At 34.6% G+C, this 25,807-nt stretch overlaps 2 protein-coding genes across 3 annotated transcripts; both read right to left on the bottom strand.

Moving 5' to 3' along the window:
• Positions 1-239: 239 nt before the first annotated feature.
• gdpd3a (glycerophosphodiester phosphodiesterase domain containing 3a) lies at positions 240-10,796 on the bottom strand. 2 transcript variants are annotated; one of them, XM_051106379.1, is made up of 11 exons: positions 10,488-10,796; positions 6,190-6,348; positions 5,649-5,691; positions 4,471-4,606; positions 2,708-2,753; positions 2,499-2,617; positions 2,307-2,396; positions 2,082-2,215; positions 1,939-1,998; positions 1,789-1,840; positions 240-592 (listed from the first exon to the last, which is right to left on the bottom strand). In XM_051106379.1, the coding sequence occupies exons 2-11, from the start codon at positions 6,326-6,328 to the stop codon at positions 464-466; spliced, it is 948 nt and encodes a 315-aa protein (XP_050962336.1). In that variant the 5' UTR covers positions 6,329-6,348; positions 10,488-10,796; the 3' UTR covers positions 240-463. The 2 variants fall into 2 exon arrangements, with proteins under 2 accessions (XP_050962336.1, XP_050962335.1); XM_051106378.1 differs by having other exon boundaries at positions 243-592; positions 6,190-6,386; positions 10,488-10,791.
• Positions 10,797-13,513: 2,717 nt separating this feature from the next.
• On the bottom strand, positions 13,514-25,583 carry mapk3 (mitogen-activated protein kinase 3). Its single transcript, XM_051105654.1, has 9 exons — positions 25,150-25,583; positions 22,867-23,049; positions 22,558-22,747; positions 21,792-21,908; positions 21,590-21,704; positions 18,692-18,823; positions 18,266-18,375; positions 18,015-18,143; positions 13,514-16,058 (listed from the first exon to the last, which is right to left on the bottom strand). Exons 1-8 carry the CDS (start codon positions 25,359-25,361, stop codon positions 18,024-18,026), a joined length of 1,179 nt encoding a protein of 392 aa, XP_050961611.1. The 5' UTR covers positions 25,362-25,583; the 3' UTR covers positions 13,514-16,058; positions 18,015-18,023.
• Between the last annotated feature and the right edge of the window lie 224 nt (positions 25,584-25,807).

Below are 25,807 nucleotides of genomic sequence, written 5' to 3'. Positions count from 1 at the left end.
TTTGGTTCTGTAAGACATCAAATGTTACACTGAAAGACGATGCATTTTTGTATCTACAGAAGATTCAGGCTTTGTAGTCAGCTGGTTCCCTGTTGAGTACAGCTGACGGACTTTGCACGGCCTCTCGAAGTTGGATAATGTTTGTTTGCAAACATAAGTAGGGAGGCGCTAAACTGACACAGACTGAAAACCACAACAAACGCAGTGAACATGGTGGGATAATAATGTAGGGAGCAAAGAAAACAATCCACTTGTGAAATATATGAATTCTGTTTATTTTCTAGGTGTGTTCATACTTAAATGTCTCATGCCATAAACTAAGTTTCATGTGAGTACTATGCCAGTGCTGATAAGGTAATAATGGTATTGATATAAACTTGTCTGTATGTTTAAAGGCAAACAGCTTTTGTACAGCGTGTGTTTGACTAGACAAGGCTGAAGTACATTGTGTGTTTTTGTTTGATCATGTGTCTTGCTTGTGCCTTCTTATATAGTTTGACAAAAGGGTGGGATAATCAGACATGACGCCTGTTGCTCCTGCAGCAAAAGCAGCCTCAATATCCTCTTCTTCGTTACACACAAAGAGATGAATCTAAAGAGAGAAGGAGAAAGGAAGAACATTTTGTTTTTACTTTTGAAGCATGTAGGTACACACAATCTGTTTCCTAAAGGAAGTTGACCCAAAAATGAAGATTTCCAGAACATTTACTCACTCTCAGCCCATCCAAGATGATGTAGATGCAGTTTGTTTCTTCATCCGAATAGATTTGGAGAAATTTAGCTCTAGCTCACCAACGGATCCTCTGCAGTGAATGGGTGCCGTCAGAATAACAGCTGATAAAAACATTACATTAACCTATATGGTTCCAGTCCATCAGTTAAAGTTTTGTGAAGTGAGAAGCTGTTTGTTTGTAAGAAAAAAATTCAAACATTTAAACAGTTCTTGATCTGTGCATATTTCTCTCTTGATTTAAACACAATGGCCTTTTCACTGAACAAAGAAGTAATGGATAGAAGACTCAAATGTTAGCCAGATGCAACAGCTTCTAAATAATGGATTTGTTTCTTACATGGCTTTTTGGTTCACAAGACGTTAACTGATAGAGTGGAGTTGGAGTTGTGTGGATTATTGTGCTGTTTTTATCAGCTGTTTGGACTCTCATTCTGACGGCACCCATTCACTGCAAAGGATCCATTGGTGAGCAAGTGATGCTCCAAATTTGTTCTGATGAATAAACAAAAGCTACAGTTTGGATGACCTGAGAGTGAGTACATTTTCAGCAAATTTATACCTATAAAGCATTACTTCATTTTCCGAATAAAACTTTTCTGATAATTTACTCACCCCCATGTCATCCACGATGTCCATGACTTTCTTTCTTCAGTTGCAAAGAAATTAAATTTTTTGAGGAAAACATTCCAAGATTTTTTTCTCTATATAGTGTACTTCGAAGGTGGCCAGCGGTTGGTGGCATTTGTAGTTAAAAAGTATAGAATTTTCTTTTTTAGAAAATGACCTATTGTTTCGTTAGATAGGACTTTATTTCTTGGCTGAAGCCGCACTGAAACTGCAATTTGGACTTTCAACCTGTTGATCCCCATTGAAGTCCTCTATATGGAGAAAAATCCTGGAATGTTTTCCTCAAAAAAACTTAATTTATTTATGACTGAAGAAAGACATGAACATTTTGGATGACTTGTGGGTGAGTAAATTATCAGGAAATGTCTATTCTGGAAGTGAACTAATCCTTTAATAACACAAAAACCTGATATAGCATGGCCACAGACCTGAATTCCTCGGTCTGTGAGGTGCTTGAACATTCCTTTTCTCAAAGTTATCCTGACAGAGAAAGATGTAAAACACAGAAAACCATTTCAATAAAATGTTAAAAGGTTAAACAAAAGGATAGTAATCATACTACTATTACAATAAGTTACCTTTCAATTAAAGAGGTGACCAGGCTGCTTCTCAAAATCCACATTTCAGGTATGTATTCTCTGTAGGAAAGAGATTAGTTCAAATGCATTTGAGTGACTACCATGCACATAACATAGGATGGAAATATTTGGTCTGTACAGACCTGTTTATGATTTGTGGCATGTAGAACTGGAGGAAACTCTCTCCGAGGGGAACAAATGGCAGAAGGCCGGTGTAGTAAAGCAGGAGCAGCTGTAAACCCCGCTTTACAGTGAACATGTAGGGCATGGAGGAGTTCTGCATTGGAAAAAAAAGGAGACAGAGCTAAAGTATGTGGGCGACTTATTATTGAAACAAAAGAGGTATAGTGGGATAAATGCAAACGCACTGTTTTGCGACAATTTTTCATGATGGTGGAGTCAACAGAGGCCCAAACTGATGTGCCCTCTCTGTTGTATTTCTTCACAAGATCAGAAATCTGAAAAAGATAGTACATATAGTATTACTGAGGATAAAAGAACAAAGAGGGAGGCTTTGAAGGTGTTTAAGTGAACACTGAGTATGATTATCACTCTCTTGCCTTCTCAATCAGCACCCTGTTATTCTCTTTCACTTCGATGTTTACAGCTGTGTGTGGAAATTTGCGGAAAACATCCTCTAATAATGCAATTTTTCTATCTGAGCCAGTGCTGAAGTGGCCTGTGCAAAAGGATTTAAAACATGTAGAATCATTATACAATAATAAAGATGTTAATATGTGTTTGCAGTTTCAGTGGTGAAAACACACACCTGCCTTAAAGGTCACCTCAAGTGTCTCTTTATAAGGCGGCAACTCCTGAAAAAAAAATATTATGGTATAATTATGAATAAATAAGACATTTATTAATAACCAAAACCTGTGGTTTATAAACATTAGCATTCAGAAGTTTTTGGTCTGTAAGATTTTTTTAATGTTTTCAAAAGAAGTCTGCATTTATTTGACCAAAATACAGTGAAACAATAATATTGTTAAATGTTATTTTAAATAACTGTTTTATTTGAATGTATTTTAAAATGTAATTTATTACTGTGATGCCCTAGTGAAAATGAATATACTAAAATGTATTTGAAATCCTTATTATACTACAAATATGTTTACATATTATGTACTTAATAAAAATCCCCTGCAATTGTATTTTTACTATACTGATATATTTACAGCTAAATTGGAACAACAAATTTTGCACTTAAATTGTGTGGAAATAGTGCTGAAGTCCAACTAAAGGTGTACTTAAGTATATTTAATTGTGCTAAAGTGGCATTTTCCAAGTATATTTAGGTGCACTTTAAATATTTTGCATTTGAAGACTGATAGTATTTAAACTATATACACTACCGTTCAAAAGTTTGGGGTCAGTAAGACTTGTAATAGTCTTTAAAGAAGTCTCTTATGCTCATCAAGGCTGCATTTATTTGATTAAAAATATAGAAAAAAACAGTAATATTGCAAAATGTTTTTACAATATAAAATAATGTTTTTTATTTTAACATACTTTAAAATAGAATTTATTCCTGTGATGAAAAGCTGAATTTTTATCAGCTGTTACTCCAGTCTTAAGTGTCACATGATCCTTCAGAAATCATTCTAATATGCAGATTTATTATTAGAATGATCAATGTTGGATAATATCAACAGTTGTGCTGCCAAATATTTTTTGGAACCTGTGATTTTTTTTTTCAGGATTCTTTCATGAATAACAAGTTTAAAAAGTGTTTATTCAAAATATAAATATTTTATAACTATGTAAATTATTTATTATTAACTTTTAATAAACATTTAATTATTAACTTAATACATCCTTGGTGAATAAAAGTATTCATTTCTTAAAAAAAAAAAAAAAAAAAAACAATAAAAATGTACTGACCCCAAACTTTTGAACGGTAGTATATATATATATATATATATATATATATATACAATCCTTATCAACAGTGACATTAAAACACATTTTAGGCTTAATATTAAGAAATGTGCATTGTGCTCAAGTAGTACTTCAAATTAAGTTTAATTACAATTTTTATAGCAGTAAGTTTTAAGCAATACATCAGTAAATATGTTAATAGACCTGAACTATACGTAGTATAAAATAAATGTATTTTAAATCTATTACTGAATTTTCAGCATCATTACTCCAGTCTTCAGCATCACATGATGAAGATCCTTCAGAAATCATACTGATATGCTGCTCAAGAAATATTGTTTATTATTATCAATGTTAAAAACAGTCGTTCTGCTTGGAAACCATGATTAATTGTTTTCTTTGATAAATAGTAAGTAGTTAAGTGAAACAGAAAACATTTGGAATTAATTGTTGCGGAATAAAAGTATTATTTCTTACAAAAATAAATAAATCTGAACGCAAAGTTTTGTGTAGGTCCACATGGAAACTATATAATTTTGTTCACTGTGCATTTTTTTTATAATGCTAAAAATGTAATTCAAGAACTGTTGGTAATAGAGCAGGTAGAGCTGCACAGTATATCAGGACAACATGTTAACCTTGACCCCTGACCTCCAGGTTTAAGGAGGAAATGTTGATATCCTGCCCAGTCTGTCGCAGGAGGTTCTCATCATGTGACACGACCACATGACCATCTTTAGTCAAGTGACAGTCGATTTCCAGCATCTCTGTGCCCACTTCAACAGCACTGAAAGGAAAAGAGGTATTTTGGACAGAGGGGGTAGAAGTTTTCAGTGAATAAATGTCATGTGCTGTATTACTTTAAATGACTTGAAATATAATTAATGAGTAGTATGAACCATTTTAATGATACTATTATGATGGGTTTTTTTGTAATTGTGAACAATTTTGCTCATTCACTTTTATTAATTAAAGGGTTAGTTCACCCAAATATGAAAATTCTGTCATCAGTTACTCACCTTAATGTCACTCCAAACCCATAAGACCTTTGTTAATCTTCAAAACACAATTTCTTTTGATGAAATCCGGGAGCTTTCTTTCCCTCTGTAGCAGGGGTGGGGAACGTTGATCCTGGAGGGAGGGCCAGTGTCCCTTCAGAGTTTAGACTTTTCAGGGTTGGAGCAAAACTCTGCAGGGACACCAGCCCTCCAGGATCAAGGTTCCCCACCCTTGCTCTATAGACAGCGAGGGAACTACCACGTTCAAGGAAAGTAAGTATATTGTTAAAATAGTCCACGTGACATCAGTGGTTCAATACTTTATGTGTGCAAAGAAAACAAAAATTCTTCTGAATAAAATAGTGGTTTTTTTTGTTTGTTTTTGCGCACAAAATGTATTCTCGAAGCTTTATATAATTACGGTTGAACAACTGATGTCACATGAACTACTTTAACGATGTCCTTACTACCTTTCTGGGTCTTGAACATGTCAGTTGTGTGTCTATGCAGGGTCAGAAACCTCTCAGATTTCCTCAAAAATATCTTAATTTGTGCTCTGAAGATGAACAAAGGTCTTACGGGGTTGGAACAACATAATGGTGAGGGTGGCCAAATTCACATTTTGTATAATATATGTATATATTCAGATTGAAATGACTGAAACAGGGTGTGTTACTTTTAGGGAGACACATTCCCCTAAAAGGACTGTGAAAACAAAATTGTGATTAGATGGACTGCCCAGTCATACAAATTTATAAGCTGATACTGATCTGCTGTTTATGCTCAAAGGCTCTGAAGAACTGATCTGAGACCAGCTGATCTGAGACTCACTGTGTAAAGGCCTCCATAGTGTTCTCAATCCTTTCACCACAGCCTGAAGACAGAGAGCAAAAGGTCAGAAAATGTGGGCCAACACTCATAGACACACAAACATAAAAATTCCTCAAACAGTTAATCACTCAGTCAGTCACATATTAACCAGCTTTATATACAAACACCACGGGGAAAACATTAACACATGCCATTCAAACACAGATTTATCTAACACTGTTCATTGACAGTTTTATGGAATAGTCAGAAGATTTCCTTATATAATAGATTGCTAAAAATATACATTTCATTTAATAGCATAATCTATTGTAAATCATAATGTTCAATAACTTAAAATGTTGTATGATAGCTCTATCACTTAAAAAGACTTTGGCTGTGACCTGCACAGAGCAACAAGTGCAGATGATGATTTCATAATGATTTAATATTAATCTTCATCATTATTACAATTCATTAGGTTTAATGTGTTTTTAATTTTTTAAAGGCGTGAAGCCCAATCCCCAGACATGAGCTGGTTATTGACTCAGATCAGATACAGTACCTCCCCTATGAGAGATGTGGGTGCAGTGGAAGGCTGTCCGCTTCTTCTTGTGCAGAATATGAGGGTTCTTCAGAAAGTACAGTGACGTGAGAGCGTAGCCCCCTACTGCTGGGAGCAGGTAGTACAGGTAGCCTGCCATAATGCCCACTACAAGGGGCCCTGAGATCAGCAGGTGAATGCAGAAACAGAAATCGGATCTTTGAAGAAAAAGTTACATTTTATAATTACGTACTATTTTCTTTTAATTTTAAAATAAAAATGTAATATTATACAATAATGACGTAACATTAAATAAATTATAAAAACGTATTGTATATACATAGGCAAAGGAAAGGTGTAATAAAAATATGTATTTTGAATATTGTGAAATATTTCTGTTAATATAACATACGAATGTTAATATTATATAATAATAACATTAAATACATTGTAAAAAGTATTATATGTGCATATTAAAGGAAAAGTGCAATATCTATCTAAACACACATAAAATATTTAAAATACAATAAAGGTTATTAGAGTATGTTTTACAAAAATATACCATTTTAATTCTTTCTGCTTCAAAATTTCATGTTTAATTCAATGGGTTTCTTGATGTTTCTTTATTTGTATTTTTGTAAAATAAATAAATTACTAAATAAATAAATAAAAACAAAGTAAATAAAGATTATTTGAGTATATTTAAAAAAATAAAAAAATAAGTCTTTATACTATAAAATTTCATGTTTAATTCAGTGTGTTTCTTGATGTTTCTTCATCTGTATTTTTGTGAAAACAACAAATAAATAAAAAAATAATTAACCCTTGCAGACCTGAATTTTTTTCACTGGACAAAAAAAAAATTTGTCCTCTTGATATTTGCTCTTCTCCAACATATAAATGAGTCTAAAAAAAAGATTTGTGCAAACTTATTTTTTATTAGATTTTTCTCACGTCCACTACAGTGGACGCCAGGACTGAAGAAAAAAATCTGCATATTTTAACCATACATAATAAGTAGAGATTTTGCACTATAGTTGAACTAGTGTTTAAGATTTTGAACAGAAAACATACTGTAAAAATGAACAATGCCGTAAGAATGTGGAAAAAAAGGTAAGATGATATAAAGTCTCAAAACAATTGTTTTTTGGTGGAAGTGGCTGAATCTGAGTATATGTAAAATGTCTTTGCGTGTATATGTATGGGTTTATGTGCACTTGCTGATTGTTTTGATAAATATATGATTGTGTGCATTATAGCATCAAGGCATCAGTGTGTGTGGAAGTGGTGTGAGTGTGTGTGTTGCTGTGTATTCACTGATCTCACATCCACTATGGCTGTTTCTCAATAAAACCAATGAAAAATTGATCTACATGTTATAGTCACTTTGAAGACATAAATGAAATCATATTAATATTAATTTCATTCATTAACATCAATGTTCATAAAACATTGACACTTGAATTTGTACTTCTGTATTTAGCTTTGAAATGCTTCCACAAATTTCTCAACTTGTTATACAACTAATACATGAGGTTCCTGCTAAGACCTGATGTCCATTGCGATGGACAGTAAATTAAAAAAAATCCTGTGTTCTGCAACTCTGACAGATCTTCAAAATAACTTTGAATATTATCATTTTATAGTCTTAATTTTACAACTGGTGCAAGTTGATGAGTCTACCGTTAACATAACTCTGCATATAAAAGGTAAACTATGAGGTTTCTCCTCTTCCTGTCTAGTTGGTTATCATGTCTCTCTTTTGTAATGTCTGTAGCTTAATCAGATTAAGTTAGGAGTCAGATCTTCATTGTAATTGGTTGATCAGGGACCAATCAGTGACCAGGCATTGTTCATATTTTAAAAACACAAAATTTTATTGGTTTAAACAAAAAAATCATGTGATGTCCATTTCAATGGACACAGGGTCTGAAGGGATTAAATAAAATAAAGATTATTGGAGTATGGTTTACAAAAATACACTATTTCAGTCTTTCTACTTCCAATTTCATGTGCTGCTTGATGCTTCTTTATTTGTATTTTTGTAAACAAACAAAAAATAAAAATAAAGTAAATAACATAAAATAAAGATACTGGAGTATGGTTTTACAAAAAATACAATTTCAGTCTTTATACCTCAAAATTTCATGTTTAATTCCAGGTGTTATTTGACTTTATTTCATGGGCGTCGGAACCACTGAATGCGGGTGGGACAGGACCCACTCAGTCGGACCCACCCGCACTTTTTAGAGCGCCATCAGTTAAATCCATTCCACATGACGCTAATAGCGCTAATAGATTAAACTCCATGCTCACGCGTATGAACAGGCAGCATCAGGGGTGGAGGAGTGGACGGAGCGAGCGCATCAGGCACAGTCATCAAACATATTTCAAAGGAAGCGGCCCCACGGCCCTAACCGCATCACTATCTTTACTGGGTGTGTTTAGGGAATATTTGCATTTATTCACGTGCGATTTGATTTGCTACTGGTGGACTGTCATGATTTTGGCTAATACAGGACACTACTGAATGATGCGCATCAGAGGGGATTTAGAAGTGGGCAAACGCAAAGCCGACTGATAAAGAAGTGGGTATACGCTGTATACTTGGGTATACGCATTACATATTAATTATCTCTATTCTACGTTTTCACTAGTTACTCGCGCCTGCTGAAGTCCCGAAACACAGCAAAGTAAACAAAGCATCTGAACGCATCTGCTGCTCAGATACACCTAACTCTACCCGATACTTTATTCAGACTTCTCAATTATTTCCTTCATTTGTATTTTTATTAAAAACGAATGCCTTTCCGATGTAAAATGAGATGTGAAAAAGCAGAAGAACGAATTCGGAAATAGGCGGACTCGAACTCGGGTCGTTTGCGTCAGAAAACACTAATTACACGGTTTTGGGGGGGGGGGTTGAGCACATTTATTTTGCTTCAAATCTGTGAAAACAATAAATAAATGAATTAAATTAATAAAATGAAATAAAGATTATTGGAGTATGTTTTACAAAAATATACTATTTCAGTCTTTCTACTTTAAAATTTCATATTTAATTCAATGTGTTCCTTGATGTTTCTTTATTTGTATTTTTGTAAAAAAAAAAAAAAAATCAATAAAAAAAAAAAAAAAAGATTACTAGTGTGTTTTACAAAAATATACTATTTTAGACTTTCTATTTCAAACTTTCATGTAAATTAAGAGTTTTTCTTCTTTATCTGTATTTTTGTAAAACAAATAAATCAATAAAAATAAATAAAATAAAATCGTAGTATGTTTTACAAATGTAGTATATCTTTCTACTTTAAAATATTGTTTAATTCAGTGTGTTCCTTGATGTTTCTTTATTTGTATTTTTGTAAAAACAAAAAACAAACAAACAAAAAAATCAGTAAAAATAAATAAAATAAAATAAAAATAAAGAATACTGTAGTGTGTTTTACAAAAATATACTATTTCAGTCTTTCTACTGCAAAATTGCATGTTATATTCAATGTTTTTTCTTCATGTTTCTATATTTGTATTTTTGTAAAATAAATAAATAAATAAAAATAAAGTAAATAAAAGTGGAGTATGTTTTACAAAAATACACTATTTCAGTCTTTCTACTTTAAAAAGTCATGTTTAATTCAGTGTGTTCCTTGATGTTTCTTTATCTGTATTTTTGTAAAAAAAAATAAATAAATAAATAAATAAAGTAAATAAAGATTATTAAAGTATGTTTTACAAAAATATACTAATTCAGTCTTTCTACTTCAAAATTCAATTCAAGGTGTTGATTGACGTTACTTTATTTGTATCTTTGTGAAAACAATAAATAAATTAAATTAAATTAAATTAAGATTATTGGAGTATGTTTTACAAAAATACACTATTTCAGTCTTTCTACTTTAAAAAGTCATGTTTAATTCAGTGTGTTCCTTGATGTTTCTTTATCTGTATTTTTGTAAAAAAATAAATAAATAAATAAATAAAGTAAATAAAGATTATTAAAGTATGTTTTACAAAAATATACTAATTCAGTCTTTCTACTTCAAAATTCAATTCAAGGTGTTGATTGACATTACTTTATTTGTATTTTTGTGAAAACAATAAATAAATTAAATTAAATTAAATTAAGATTATTGGAGTATGTTTTACAAAAATATACTATTTAAATCTTTATACTTCAACATTTCATGTAATTCAGTGTGTTTCCTGACATTTCTTTATTTGTATTTTTGTAAAAAACAAATGTATATCTATCTCTCTATCTTACATGATAGATCTAATAATAATTTATCTAATAATAATAATAAACAAAAACAACTTACCAGATATCCTGGAGTATCAGATAGAAGTACTATCACCACAGCAACTTCGACAAGCACCTGTCTTCAATGTGTCTTCCTTATGTTTTCCTTTACCTTCCCTAGTTTACGAGTCTCTCAGCCACTCCCTTTCTTCCCTCACTTCTTCACCTATCACATTACTTAGCAAGAAATGTTGCCTAATGTTGCCTTTCCCTTCATTCCCATTAATATCAATGCAGCCACACAAGAGCGAGACCAAAATAATGAAAGCTTTCTCTCTAGGCGTGCGTTTTCACTTATCAGTCAGTCACTGGTAGTTGTTTTCTTTTCAGCTCTAAATTCCACCTCCTTTTTTTGAGTGTCAGTGGTGTATGAATGTTTTGGAATGCAGTCTGCTTTATTTATTTTGTTATACATATAATAAGTGCAGGTATGAGGCCTCCCAGCACATATCATGCTGATTGGATGCCATGTAGTGAACATATATAATACATATTCTCACTAGCGTAAATTAGGCGAGAAGGGAGAACCGACAGGATTGGATAGACAGCACAAGGGGCTTTTGTTGTTTCTTTGTCATTGCAACAGTTGGTAGTAGGTAGCGGAGGACATGAGTTGATATTTGGCCAGTATTCAGGTTTTCACACATTTAAGTGCTTAACAAAGGCTTACGGTGGGATAAATGCGAAGTCACAGTAATGCACACACAACCAGTGTACACACTGTTAGTTCTGCCTGTCAGCAGAACATTTTTGTGTTCTATTGTTCTGGTTTTGTATAGAATTGCTGAGTGAACAAACAAAGGGAGGCAGAGACAGATGGGAAGTGAGGCTAAGAGAGATACTAATAATCCATACCTAATTTGTGCAGTCTTGGCAAGTGTGTTTCATGAAAAGCTTTGATTCACCTCGGTTTCATGCATCAAAAATTGCAGTGAATCAATGTATTAATGACAGAATTTTAGTCACTTTTTTGTTCGAAACAGCCGTGTTAAACAAGAATGCAAGCACACCCACAACCTAAAGTGCTCAGTCTGTCTTTAAGAGCAGAATGCCTCACAGCAGAATTCTCAGCCCATGCTGAAACATGTTGGCGAAGCAGAGGAGTGGTCCAACTGGACAGGCAACTTGGCTGATTTAAGAGAAGAGATAAGGTAAAGGAGTTCCCAGAAAACAGGGAGCAGAATGTGGAGGAAAATATTTTTATGTCTATATATTAGCCATGCAAATAATTAAACATTAACTTACATTAACATTTACCTTCGCTCGGTTTAAACTCGCACATCCCTGCTTTACTTTTCTATCGCCAAGGGGAGATCAAGTAGATTTTCAATGCCACAGTGCCACTCTCTTCACACGAAATCAGATAACAACTCCCATCTTCAAAACATACAGCAGGGAATATGACTAAAGGGAAAGATTACTGCGGCTGTCAGATTGAAACTTATTCACAATACACCTGTATTACGCTTATGTATTGTGAAACTGGAACAAGCCCTCTAACTAGACGGAAACAAAGACATAATTATCTATCAAACAAATTATTAATTTAGTAAAAGAAAGGATAACGATTATTTATAATTGGAGAGGCAATTTAAAAAAACCATAATCGAGCACAAATAAAAATCTAATTACTTTTATTATAAGTGCATAAGCTGCCATATTTTTACATCTGTCATACGCATAATTATGCTTTAAACAAAACATAAATCAAACACATAAATTCCTACACAGGAAAATGGTATGATTGTTTGTTTTTATTGATTATTTACACTAGCAGGATTTTTAATGTTTTTTAAAGTCTCTTCTGCTCACCAAGCCTGCATTTATTTGATCCAAGTACAGCAAAAATAGTAAAAAAAAAAATGGAAATATTTTTACTTTTTAAAATAAATGTTTTTTATATTTCTGTGAACTTAAAGCTGAATTTTTGGCATCATTATTCCAGTCACGATCCTTCAAAAATCATTCTAACATTATGATTTGCAGCTCAAAAACACATTTATTATTATTGTTGAAAACATCTGAGTAGAATTCTTTCAGATTTCATTTATCTGAAATAGAAATCTTTTGTAACATTATAAATGTCTTTATTTTATTTTATATTTTGATCAATTTAAAACATCCAAACAAATTTAGACTCGACTCCTCCATCAAGCTTTTGAATGATATAGTGTATAATGTTACAAAAGTTTTTTAATTCAGGTAAATACTGATATTTGGATCTTTCTATTCAACAAAGAATCCTGAAAAATGTACTCAACTGTTTTAAATATTGATAATAATAATAATAGTTTCTTAAACAGCAAATCAGAATATTAGAATGATTTCTGAAGGATCATGTGACTGGAGTAATGATGCTAAAAATTCAGCTTTGATCACAGGAATAAATTACATTTTAAAATATATTCAAATAGGAAACAGTTATTTTAAATAGTAAAAATATTTCCCAACATTACTGCTCTTGCCCTAATTTGGATCAAATAATGCAGGCTTGGTGAGCAGAAGAGATTTCTTTAAAAACATTAAAAATCTTACTGTTCAAAAACTTTTGACTATGATATGTTGAACATTATATTTTTGTGTTTGTTGAAAGTTTAAATCTTTTCCCTTTTGGGGGAAATTCTGGAAAATTTTAACTCAGCTTTTGCCTAAAAATTACTACATTTCTTGCTAAAATTAACCCAAAATAAGTTGGAAATTAGCATGTACTAGTATGTTCAATAAATGCACATTAATTAATAAGTTTAATAAATATTAAATAATTAACATTTTTTAAATTTCTTATTAAGGAATGTTCATCTTTTGACCATTGCTGACACATAGCAATTATGTGCCTCATTTTTAATTTACAACCTATTTTGGATTCATTTTAAGGCAGCCATAGAGTCATTTTTAATGACTCAACAGGTGAGTTAAATAAAACTAACCAGGAGGTTAAGTCAAACAATTAACCTAACCGCTGAGTTTATCCATATTTCACCTAGCATTTTTAAACTGTAAAAATCAGTCAAGCTGAATTAAAAAAAAACACACAAGACAAAGACATACAGTATCAGGAATTTTATTTAATATATGTATATAATTCTGTTTTTGTTAATTGTTTAATTTATTATACCCATAAGCATATACATAGACTATAACCATCCATAGCTCATTTCTCTCGACAGTCTACCCATATCGTTTAATCGTCTTTTAAAATAATTCCTTATAAGATTCAGGGAAAAAATAGACTTCAGAAAGAGTGAACAGCCAATTATTTTTCACACCCAAAGCGAACAAAATGAAAGAAATGCAAAACATACTTTAAAAAGGACAAAAGTTTTTAAATCCCTTTTCAGTTTTCAAAATAAAAAAGAAAGACCTCACCAATATAACACCAGCAATAATCATAATAACAGCCATTAAAAAGGACATTATGATATCTGCCTCCTTCGCAGGCTTTTGAAATCATATACTGTATGCGTGCAGGTTTATATGTGAGAAATACATCCTTAAATGTGTATGTGTGTGTGTGTGTGTGTGTATGTGTGTGTGTAAGACTGCTGACAGTCCCCATGGTCCCATTCACAATAAGCATGTCATTGCCATTGACAATACATTAATATAAATAATCTTTTTCTTGGTAATGAGTTGTTTCCCTCAGATCACAGAGCGGGATGATCTCCCCTCCTCATGAGGAAGCAGAGAAGAGCAGCTTCTGGTTGGAAAGGACAGACGCACAGACACAGACACGGGACGCGACCAACCGTCATTGCCTGTTATGCTTCACCCTAACAAGCGGGGGATTAACGAAACGAAAACAAGGAAACTTTTCTCACAGGAGTAGATTAAATTGCACTAAAAACTGAAAACGTTTGGTCATGAGACACAAAGTGCAGGTGCACCGATTGAGAAATGTCACGCGATTGACGTGCGGGCTGAATTTCCTCTGCAGTTGGGGCTCGTCTCAATGGGGTTTTACACAGGGAGGGGGGAGGGGTTATTAATTTATGCAAATCACACCCTGTATTTAAGCAAAACAGCTATACAATGTGCCATTTTAACTCTTCCCACTCGAACATGCGTTCCTCATCCATGATTGGCCAGAAGCAATGACGGTTTCATTAAAAACGGCATCGAGAGATGACGACACTCACCGAAAACGTATAATATAAAGGCAGGTAGTTACGACTAAGATACGACGCATGCAGAATAAGTCTAGATAAACACAAGGTGAGCCAATCACAGGCAGGAGAGGCATGAGGTCAGCAAGCCCTGTGGAAAAGCCCTTTGAAAAGTTCTGACATCACAGGGAGGGAATGAGAAAAAATGTGCTATGGCTCTGAAAGTGTTAAGCTTGGCTATGATTCCTCAATCACTCCGTGAAGCAAAACAAAACGAGAGAAGAAGGATGATGCGAAAGGAAGAGGAAGGGACCGACATCTGCAAGCAACAAAGGCAGAACGTAGGGAACTATGTGTGACTTATCAGAAAGGAATCATGGCAACAGTAGCCATGGACATGGTAACCAATGACAACTATTGTTATTCACAAAGAAATCAGTATCAACCCCCCTAAAAAAAAAAAAAAAAAAAAAAAAAAAAAAAAAATGCAGAAGAACACACAATGAAGGTCTGCACGCCACAGAACCTCCTGTAAATGAACAGACGAGCGAAAGGAGGAGAAAGAGGGAAAGGAAGCCACAAAAAGAAAAATGATACTGATGGCTTAATTTTCCCAAAGAACATTGGCAAGAAAATAGTCTCAGTTCTCAACAGTAGAACGTGATATTTTACAGCAGATGATACTATTCCATCTCGCCCTCTTTCCTCCGTTCATCCTGCCTGTCGGCTGTTTCTCTTCTATTCTCAAGAACCAAAACGAGACCTCTTTCTCCTCGCGATAGAAAACAAAAAGTCCAAGCTCATTAAATGTAACATCATTTGTCTTCGAATGAATTAAAAAAAGAAACACAAGCAATGACTTTATATCTCAAAAGATATTCAAATATAAATTCCCAACATTACAAAACACGATTTGTAACTGATCGTAACGTTCAAATTACAGTGTACAAACAGATCGCCGACTTACAATACTCTAATGAAACTCAAAACCACTTATATACACACACACACACCGGTCAGTGCCCACCGTAGAGATTCTCTTTCTCTCTCCATCTCTGTGGAATGAAAAAAAAAAAAAAAAAACTCAGAACACAGACCAGAGAGATACCCCCGAGAGAGACATAAAGAGAAAGAGACGGATACAAACAGAGAGAGAAGCAGGGTATTGATAGAAAGGGTGAAAGATGCAATTGTTTGAGAGAGCAGGAGCTGTGTGCGGTATGCGATGAGAACAGTGAGTCTGACGGCCCCCGTTAATGGCGTTACGATAAGATGTAATGTTAAGCCCAAACTAGCGCACAGCTTCCCAGCGAGAAAGAGAGATGGACAGATAAAACAAAGCTGAAGTTTTTAAATGTACATTTTCCACTTTTTATCTTGTTTTTATCTTGTTTTTTTTATGTATATATGTATGTATATGTTTTCGCAGGTTGTCTGGAGTTATCTTTATCTGAGACTCCACGCTGCTTGGTTATTCTTCGTGACGGCTGTGAAAAAAAAAAAAAAAAAAAGATATACTCATTGTAATATAAGAATTGCTTTCATAAAAAAAATAAAAAATCATATAACCTCAGTAATTCTTAATATGTTACAGGGATAGTTCACCCAAAAATAAAAATTCTGTCATTAATTACTCACTCTCATGCGGTTTCAAATCAAGATATTTTTGATAAAAGCCCAATAGCTTTCTGACCCTGCAGAGACAGCAACACAACTGACACATTCAAGACCCAGAAAGGTAGTAAAGACATCGATAAAATAGTCCATGTGACATCAGTGGTTCAACTGTAATTTTATAAAGCTACGAGAATATTTTTTGTGCCCAAAATAATGACTTTATTCAACAATTCTGTCCTCTGTGTCACCCTAGCGTCATTTTGGAGAGTATCACAACGCATATCCTCTGAACGTAAATAAAGCGTGGCACATGCGTGTTCTACATCAACAGTACCACGTGCATGTGTTGTTTACCTGCAGAGGAAAGCACATGCATGCGTCGCGATACTCTCCAAAATGGTGAATTTGATTTTTGGGTGAACTATCCCTTTAATATACTGAACAGATAAAAAAGCTGATTATTACAAACATAAATGTTGTATGTCAGTTTTCATTTTTGTGTTAGCTGAAAAATTGTTGCGTTGCGCTGCTGTCTATGCAAGGTCAGAAAGCTCTCGGATTTCATCAAAAATATCTTAATTTGCCTTCTGAAGATGAACGAAGGTCTTACGGCTTTGGAACGACATGAGGGTGAGAAATTAATGATAATTTTCGTTTTTCATTTATTATAAAGATAAATGTTGAATATCAGTTTTTATTTTTGTGCTAGTTGAAAAATTACTGTTGCATTGCTGTCTATGCAGGGTCAGAAAGCTCTCGGATTTCATCAAAAATATCTTAATTTGTGTTCTGAAGATGAAGGAAGGTCTTACAGGTTTGGAACACCATAATTTTTAAATATGTACCAAAAAAAAAGGAAAACAGTTAAATAATTTACCTGTGAACAGCAGTAGCTATTAAATCTCAAATGTATTAATACAAGGTTTGACATAGTAACTGAATGCTTATCAAACATGAACACGCACATGCACAAATAAATTTGAAAATAATTAAAATCTTTTAAACAAATACAATGCATGGGTCACATACACTATTTTAAAGGGATAGTTAACCCAAAATTGAAATTTCAGAGGAATGCACATGCATGTTTTGTGGTACAATAACAAAAATAATAACTTTATTCAACAATTTCTTCTCCCCGACACATGCGTGTGCTTTCCTCTGATTGAAAACAAAGTTTCCTGTCAGGAAAGAGAAGAAACTGATGAATAAAGTCATTGTTTTTGTTTTCTTTGTGTACAAAAACTATTCTTGTAGCTTCATAAAATTATAGTTGAACCACTGATGTCACATGGACCATTTTAATGTCCTTACTACCTTTCTGGGCCTTGAATGTATAAATTGCGTTGCTGTCTATGCAGAGTCAGAAAGCTCTCAGATTTCATCAAAAATATCTTCATTTGTGTTCTGAAGATGAACAAAGGTCTTATGGTTATGGAACGACATGAGGGTGAGAAATTAATGATTAATTTTCATTTCTGGTTGAACTATCCCTGTAATGTCTTTTTTCCCTCTTTTTACAGCTTGATAACCCCTGGTCACCATATGACTTTTATGTAAAAAGGCAGCTTAAATATCTTAATTTGTGTTTTGTGAAAGAAAGTCAGTTACACAACATTTGAGGTTGAGTAAATTGTCATCAATTCATTTTTGGGTGAACTATGTCTTTAATTGCTTCATACGACTTGTATTAGTCACTGCTCTTGACCTCTGTTATTTCCTTCTCACACGCCTTACACAAAAATACCACTTTATATAAATACATTAATATTACTGAAATATAACGTGTAGATTTTCTCATTTGACATGTGCATGTGCTTTTGTACCTGTCCCTCTCAGGAGCCCTGGTAGTTGGCCTGGAATCGTGCCGTCTCCTCAAAGATGAGCTCTTTCAGCTTCTCTTTAGGTAGGTCGTCCAGCTCCATGTTGAAAGTGAAGGGCTCCTCAGCCACCGGCTAAATTTGCAAGCAATGTGAAATGCTGTTAGGCTTAACTAACAGATACGGGATTGTACAGATGTCCAACTTAAAGAGTGCGAGACAGAAATAATAGAGATGGATAGGGGAACGAAATATACCTCATCAGAGGGGTCATAGTACTGCTCCAGGTAGGGGTGGGCCAGTGCTTCCTCCACAGTTATGCGTTTGATGGGGTTAAAGGTTAACATGCGGTCCAATAAATCCAGGGCTGAAATGCAATGGTAGAAGTACATGAAGTTCTGCATTTCTATGTTAAGTTTATGATTAGAAAAGGAACTTATGCACAACTACAGTGGCAATAGTCATAGAGAAAAAGCATACAAGGACGTCTTCCCTGCCAATGTTTCATTAAACATACTTGGACAATGCAGCCAGATCATCAAAAGACCATTTGTTGACACCCACATTTGTTCAGTACTCCCACACACACACACACACACACACACACTTGAGACAGCTACTGCCAGACCCCTCTTACGCAATCTACATACCATTTCACTAAACATCCCAATGTGTGTGCTTACCTTTGTTGTCTGCTTTGGTGAACATCTTGTTCCATGGGACTTTCGGTTTCTGGGGTAGAGATTGGAGGTAGTTCCTGGCCTTCATGTTGATGATGCAGTTCAGATCATCTTGAGAGGGGGAGCCCAAAATACCTGGTTGATGGGAAGGAAAATGATCACAAAATAAACAATGGTCCTGCATTCCCATATGGGTTAAATAACAAACAATACGGTGGTTCTCAACAAAAAAGAAAAACATTGTTTCAATGATCTACTTGGGCTTTTGGGAAAGCAGCCCTGATGGGTCACAGCAGGAGAGAGAACAATGCTTAAGGAAATAATAAAATGTAACTAACCTTGTATTGTGCACAGGTAAGATAAAAAACAAATATGATGATGAACTTTTTTTATTCTGAATACACTTCAAAATTTCCAGTTTGCATCCATTTCAACTTCCATTCGATTTGATTATGCTTTACAAGCTTGTGAATCAATTCGATCCCGACTCGATTCAATATTGATTATTTTGGATATATATCATGTACAGCACTAGCTGACTAACAAGTTTATGGTCACCGTTTTTTCTGAATGTGACGTGATATTGTTTACAAGCTGTTATAATGACGTCTTTACGCAGCTGAAACACTGATTGAGCAATCACATGAGACTGGATATGGATTTTAGTAAGTTGTACTCTTTCTTTTAACATAGCTTTGGATGTTCACTCATGTTTATTTCGTGCTGACACTGATATTAAAGCAGAGGAGATGATCAGTTCATGTGCACTTCGCTTTGCCGTTTTTCTTGAAACTACAGCTATCGGTCACTCCACATTAAACAGTGCCAATTTATTGTTGAATACTGTAATAAAATGGACAGAATTTGAAATCTGAGACTTTGTTGCATATCAGAAGTAACAAAGCATAAAACTTATTGCGATTTATGGGATGGGATGTGCGCTACAGTGTTCCGTTCATTAACTGAAAACAGGCTAGACTAATTGATTCTTGGGATTTAAGAATCAATATAGTTTCATAATAACAAGAATTGATTAAAATCATAAAATTTATATTTTTAGGCAGCCCTACAAACTGTTTTTCGGCATAAATTCAATATTCAAAATCTTGGGGAATAATCCAAAGTAAAAAGCATAATATGCATTCACTTGCAACAGAGGTAAATTATGTATATAATAATAATAATAATAATAATAATAATAATCTTCGATGTTTGCTTAAGGATAATTTTTTTTATACGATCCACAATTTTGGTACTGTGCTAGGTTGCCACTTAAATAATATAATAAAATGAATATACATTTCACTAAATATATAATAAAATATATGGTCAATAATTAATAATAACAAAAAAGCAAAATATACAAATATACACTGTTAAAAAGTTTGGGGTTGGTAAGTTTTTTTTTGTTAAATTCTTTTAACAGAAGTCTCTTATGCACACCAAGACTGCCTTTAATTAATTAAAATAATAATAATAATAATAATAATAAGTATCAACAAAAAAAGTAAAAACTGTAATATTATGAAATATTACAATTTAAAATAACAGTTTTCTGTGTTTTATTCCTGTGATGGCAAAGCAGAATTTTCATCAGCTATTATTTCACTTTTCATTGTCACATTATCCTATAGAATTAATTTAATAATATGTGACATGATCTGGAAAAACCCATCGGATGTTGCGCTGGGACGTTTTCAGGAAATTCGAAAAATAGTTTTTTTTGGGTCAAAATTTGGTTTCCATTAAATTATTATTCTATAACATCTTGTCTATCATCTCTGAAAATATCTTGGCAAAATTTAGTTGTTTAGTCCTGAAAAATAGACCATCTCTTATGTTAAGAAGGTGCTTTCACTTAAGTTAACCTATCAAAATGAACCACGTAAAATATTTAATAAAGGCGCATCAATGCACATTCCCCGGCATGTGTAACCTACGGTACGCAAAGTTTTTTATTCATTTATTTATTTTTTAATATTGTGAGATGGCGGAGCGCAATAGAACACAGTCTGAACTTAATCTTACTCATCTCAACCTGCTCAATCTCGGTGATGTCAGTGCCCTAAACAATTTTATAATGGACTATTTCACATCCACAGATGAAGAATCGGATGATGAAGTTACTAAAGAGGAGGAGTCTGATGACAGGCTGATAGATGCACAGTGCTCGAACAGTAGTGCTGCGCTCACTTTTCTAAATGTAAACTACAAGGTACTCGTGCAAACTAAACATACAAGGGGTGATCAAAAGTTCTGAGACTATGCCCATGATAAACAACAGAAAACTGGCCCCTTCAGGGTAATGTTAGTCTTAGCTTGTTTGTGTAACGATGCAGTAAAGCGTTACTGAGAGACAGCTCTCGTTAAACTTGAGAATGTGAAAGTGAAAGCCGTTTCACTTTAAACCAGTTTTTTCTCAAAATTCCATTCCTAAAAGATCAAAAGCTATCAGCCAACTTAAGATAGATGTAACTTTTGTTACATTTAAGCTATGGACAAAATAAAAACAGTTTTGAGAAGGACTTCCATATGTATCAAAACCTAAAAAAGGTTTTTTTTTTCCCTAGATCACATATCTACCTAATATGCTGATTTGGTGCATTTATTATTATCAATGTCCAAAACATTTGTGCTGCTTAATATGTTACTGGAAACCATGAAAGTGGCTGATAATGGCATAGCATACTGTTCAGAAGCTGATACTCCATTCTCTGCAGAGTATTTCCTGCCCTCACTGATACAGTGCGTCACTGTGTCATAATACAGGACTCTCTGTGCTACACACAGTTGCTACATAAAAGTTTTTCTTTTCTTTATTACGCTTCAGAGATTGAAAACAATGAAAGATGAGTCAGAAAATGGGGAAATTCCATTAAGACATTAGGCACTTGTTCTTACCCAATATGTGGTTAAGCTGGTCCAGATAATGCTTTCCAGGAAAGATGGGTCTGTTGGACAACATCTCAGCCAGGATGCAACCCACAGACCAAATATCAATGGACTTGGTGTAGCCCTGAACGATAGTAACATGCAAAACAAACATTAAAACATGCATTCAGTTAATGTGTTAAATGTTAACGATATACAAACACAGACATACCTTGGAGTTGAGCATGATCTCAGGAGCACGGTACCAGCGAGTAGCCACATACTCTGTGAGGAATCCGGTGTGGTCATGTTCAGGGTCGGCTATCCGTGCCAGCCCAAAGTCACAGATCTATGGGTGAGGAAATATAATTATCCTCCACAAAAGCCTCCAACATGCAATTTTGCTTTAAAAAAGACCCTCATTTCTATATTTAGCTTCACTAGGATCACTGCCTTAAGATTAAACAAAGCACAAGAACTACATTACTAAATTTGGTCCTGCGTTCCTCAAAATATCTGCACTGAAATAGACTGCTTACAAAATGATTTCCATTTCACATTAGGTCTCATATTTAGTTTTTAATATCAAGTTATCCATTTGAAGCTGCTGTGTTATTGTCAATGGTCTACTCAACGTTGCTTGTTATATTAAGAATTAAAGTTTGGAGATTTGTGACCCTAGACCACAAAACCAGTCATAACGATGAGTTTTTTGAAAATGAGATTTATACATCATGTAAAAGCTAAATAAATACGCTTTCCATTTATGGTTTGTTAGGATATGAGGGTGCAAAAAAAAAGAAAGAAAAAAAAAAAAAAATATTGAGAAAATCTCCTGTAAAGTTGTCCAAATGAAGTTCTTAAAAGAAAAATAGATAATTTTGACCCATACAATGTATTGCTGGCTACTGTTACAAATATACCCGTGCTACTTAAGATGGGTTTTGTCGTCCAGGGTCACATTTATTCTTTAGGAAAATCGGTGTGGATTTTCTGACCTTGAGGTCACAGGTGGTGTTGATGAGAAGGTTCGACGGCTTCAAATCTCTGTGCAGGACATTGGCCGAGTGAATGTATTTCAGCCCTCGCAGGATCTGGTACAGAAAGTAGCAGATATGATCGTTGCTGAGTTGCTGTGTCTTCAGCAATTTGTAAAGGTCGGTCTCCATCAGGTCTTGAACGATATAGCTGAAATGCAGTTAAAGAACTACAGCACAACACTGTGATGATATACACACACTATTTCCAAAATACAACGGTATGTACAACAATTCAGCCTAGTGCACTGTGTGCATGTTTAAGGATACACATCCCTCATGTATTCGATGCGACGTGCTCTCAAGATGTCATTGATGCCGATGATGTTCTCATGACGGAACCGCAGGAGGATTTTGATCTCCCTCAGGGTGCGCTGGCAGTAGGTCTGGTGTTCAAACGGACTGATCTTCTTAATGGCCACTCGGATCTTATTCACATTATCAAAAGCTGAGCTGCAGGCGGCAGGAAAAGAGATGGTGGGATTAGATGAGGGAGTATAAAAAAAATAAATAAAAAACTCGTACAAGCTTGTGCACATATTTAACTCATGTAGCATTGGGAATAAAGTGAACAGAGCTGCTTAAACTTTAGAAAAATCCTGAACGTCAAGCTTAGGCTATGATAAATATTATTCATATTTATATGAGACATATATAAATTGTTTAAATCCCTGCTGTGTGTTTAGCTATAATCTTTAAATTAACATTTAATTAAAAATAGATTATTGTTTTATATAGTAGTAATTTTAATAAAGACTGCCATGACCAAACGTTGTTTTGTAGTTACTGATTAACAAATTAAAACAGCTCTCGAAAAAATAAAAACATTTTCTTACAAAACTTGGGTAAAACAGCTCATGTTAGGCTTGACATACAGTCTGTACAAATATTTGTAAATAAATAAATAATCAAAATAAAATAAGATCATTCACTTGTCTTCCCACCAAGTTGTCCCAGTTTATAACATTATTTGTACACATTTCAACAATTTATAATTTAAATATTTTTTAAACGTACAGATTTTTACCAAAATGAACAATTTCAAAACACCAATTTAATAACGTAATATTTTTCATAATAATGTACACATTTTTTGTATGATTTTAACTGTTAGATATGTTTAAGAAAATCACTCAGATGTGACAGGCCAAAATCCCCATTATACATATATGTGACTCTGGACCACAAAACCAATCATAAGTAACACGGATATATTTGTAGCAATAGCCATAAATCGTATAGGTCAAAATTATCGCTTTTTTTCTTTTATGCCAAAAATCATTGAGATATTAAGTAAGAATCATGTTTAATAAAGATATTTTGTAAACTTCCTACCATAAATATATCAAAACTAATTTTTTGATTAATAATATGCACTTGGTACTTCATTTGACCAACTTTAAAGGCGATTTTTCTCAATATTTTGATTTTTTGTACACTCAGATTTTAGATTTTCAAATAGCTGTATCTCGACGCAAATATTGTCCTATCCTAACAAACCATACATCAACACAAAGCTTATTTAATCAGCTTTCGGGTGATGTATAAATCTTAAATTTTCTAAAAACTGACCTGGGTCACAAATTTGATGTTTAAAACTACTAAGTGCTCTGTATATGTGGAAAACGTCTAGTATCTGATTATTTATGTGTTTTTTTTTTACCATGCAGCTGTCTGATAGCCCTACACGAAGATATCCAAAGAAGGCCTTTGTGTTTTATTACAGGGGGGTTTGTTTACATCCTCCAGCAAAACTTGACAGTCATTTTGAGGATGGAGGATGGAGGACAGACCAACGCGCACAGCTATGAATTCTGCACCTTACATACTTTACCTTTACCGTCGTTTAATTAAATCATATCAGCAGTTGACATTTCAAAAGCGCTGGGAACTTATTTCTAGAAAAACCGCAAAAATGTTTGTTGTTCATCCACATTTGGTCGCATCGTAACCACGCCTGTTTCACGAGCTCAGAGTGAGATGTCAGATTGCTAGCGATGGAGCCAACAGCTCTAGCGTGCAGTTTCACACTACAAACAACAAAACACACTCCTAAAATCACGAATGACAAGTGACATTCAACATCTCAGTTAAACTCATCGAGTGTTTTCAATAACATGGATTCACGTGTGGCGAAACACTGGTTGTGTTTGAAACCATGCGAGCTAGACAGCATTTTTGAATGCTCCAAACGCGTACATGATGCCAGAAAATACTGTTTATGTAGGCAGCTCGCTATGCTTTCAAACACAGCCAGTGCTGGAGAAACGGGATTTAATCCAATGCATTACTCGCAATCTATTGTTAGCCATGAGATTCTGGGAAGGATATGCAAGGAAACTTGTTGAGCGGAGAAAATGATTCTGTTGCTTTTGAAACGCCGTTTATACGCTCTTTTCTGCTAATGACAAGAGAATGCGGAATGGCATAGGCTTTCAGAGAATCAACACCCTTTTTCTGTACAACGAAGTGCTGATCGGTACCAGCCCATTAAATCTCGCCCCGACCCAACAGTAACGTGTGCGACTGCAAAAACGAACAGTTTCCGCTTACCAGACCATCCCATAGGCCCCCTCCCCGATGTACTGGAGATCGGTGTATCGGGGGCCAACGTCAAAATTCTGTCCCTTCACCGACTCCAGGCCGGGCTTAGATCCCGCCGCTCCATTAGCTCCCCCGGGCGCGACGGCTCCTCCAGCCCCGGCGGCGCTGCTATTCGAGCCCGCGGCTCCGACCGCCGCCGCGCTGCTGCCCGATTCCGCCATGGTTTCTGCCCACAAATCAGTCGCCTTCGCGCAGTTTTTGGGGGGAGAGGGCCTAGTTTTTGTCTGCAGATCAAAGACAGGTTTATTGGATCGCGAAGGCTGCCGTTCTACGGTGCGCTTTCCTGACAGTCGAAGAGGAGTCGGTCAAGGCCCCCCCTATGGATGCGAGTGCGGAACGAGCGTGCATCTAAACGGATCGTGAGCGCGAACGCGCACTTCTCCTGTACAACATTCGGGGGCGCGCGCTGCGCGTGAAAAAGCCTGAGCAGCAGACGCATTTACAACAACAGTGCTCGAGTGGGTGTGCAGAATACCTCCCACGGTTACGGTTAGCAGGCCCTCCGGCGTGATTTACAGTTTGTGGTTGGAAAAAAAGCAAAAGGGAGAAGAGGGTATGGTGAAGTGTGAGATAAACACATGAACTCGCCATATTTTCCATCATCTGA

Source organism: Labeo rohita, chromosome 3 (genome assembly GCF_022985175.1).
Source record: "Labeo rohita strain BAU-BD-2019 chromosome 3, IGBB_LRoh.1.0, whole genome shotgun sequence".
Lineage (NCBI taxonomy): Eukaryota > Metazoa > Chordata > Actinopteri > Cypriniformes > Cyprinidae > Labeo > Labeo rohita.
Note: the sequence above shows the minus strand (reverse complement) of the source record. Positions and strands in the feature narration are given on the sequence as shown.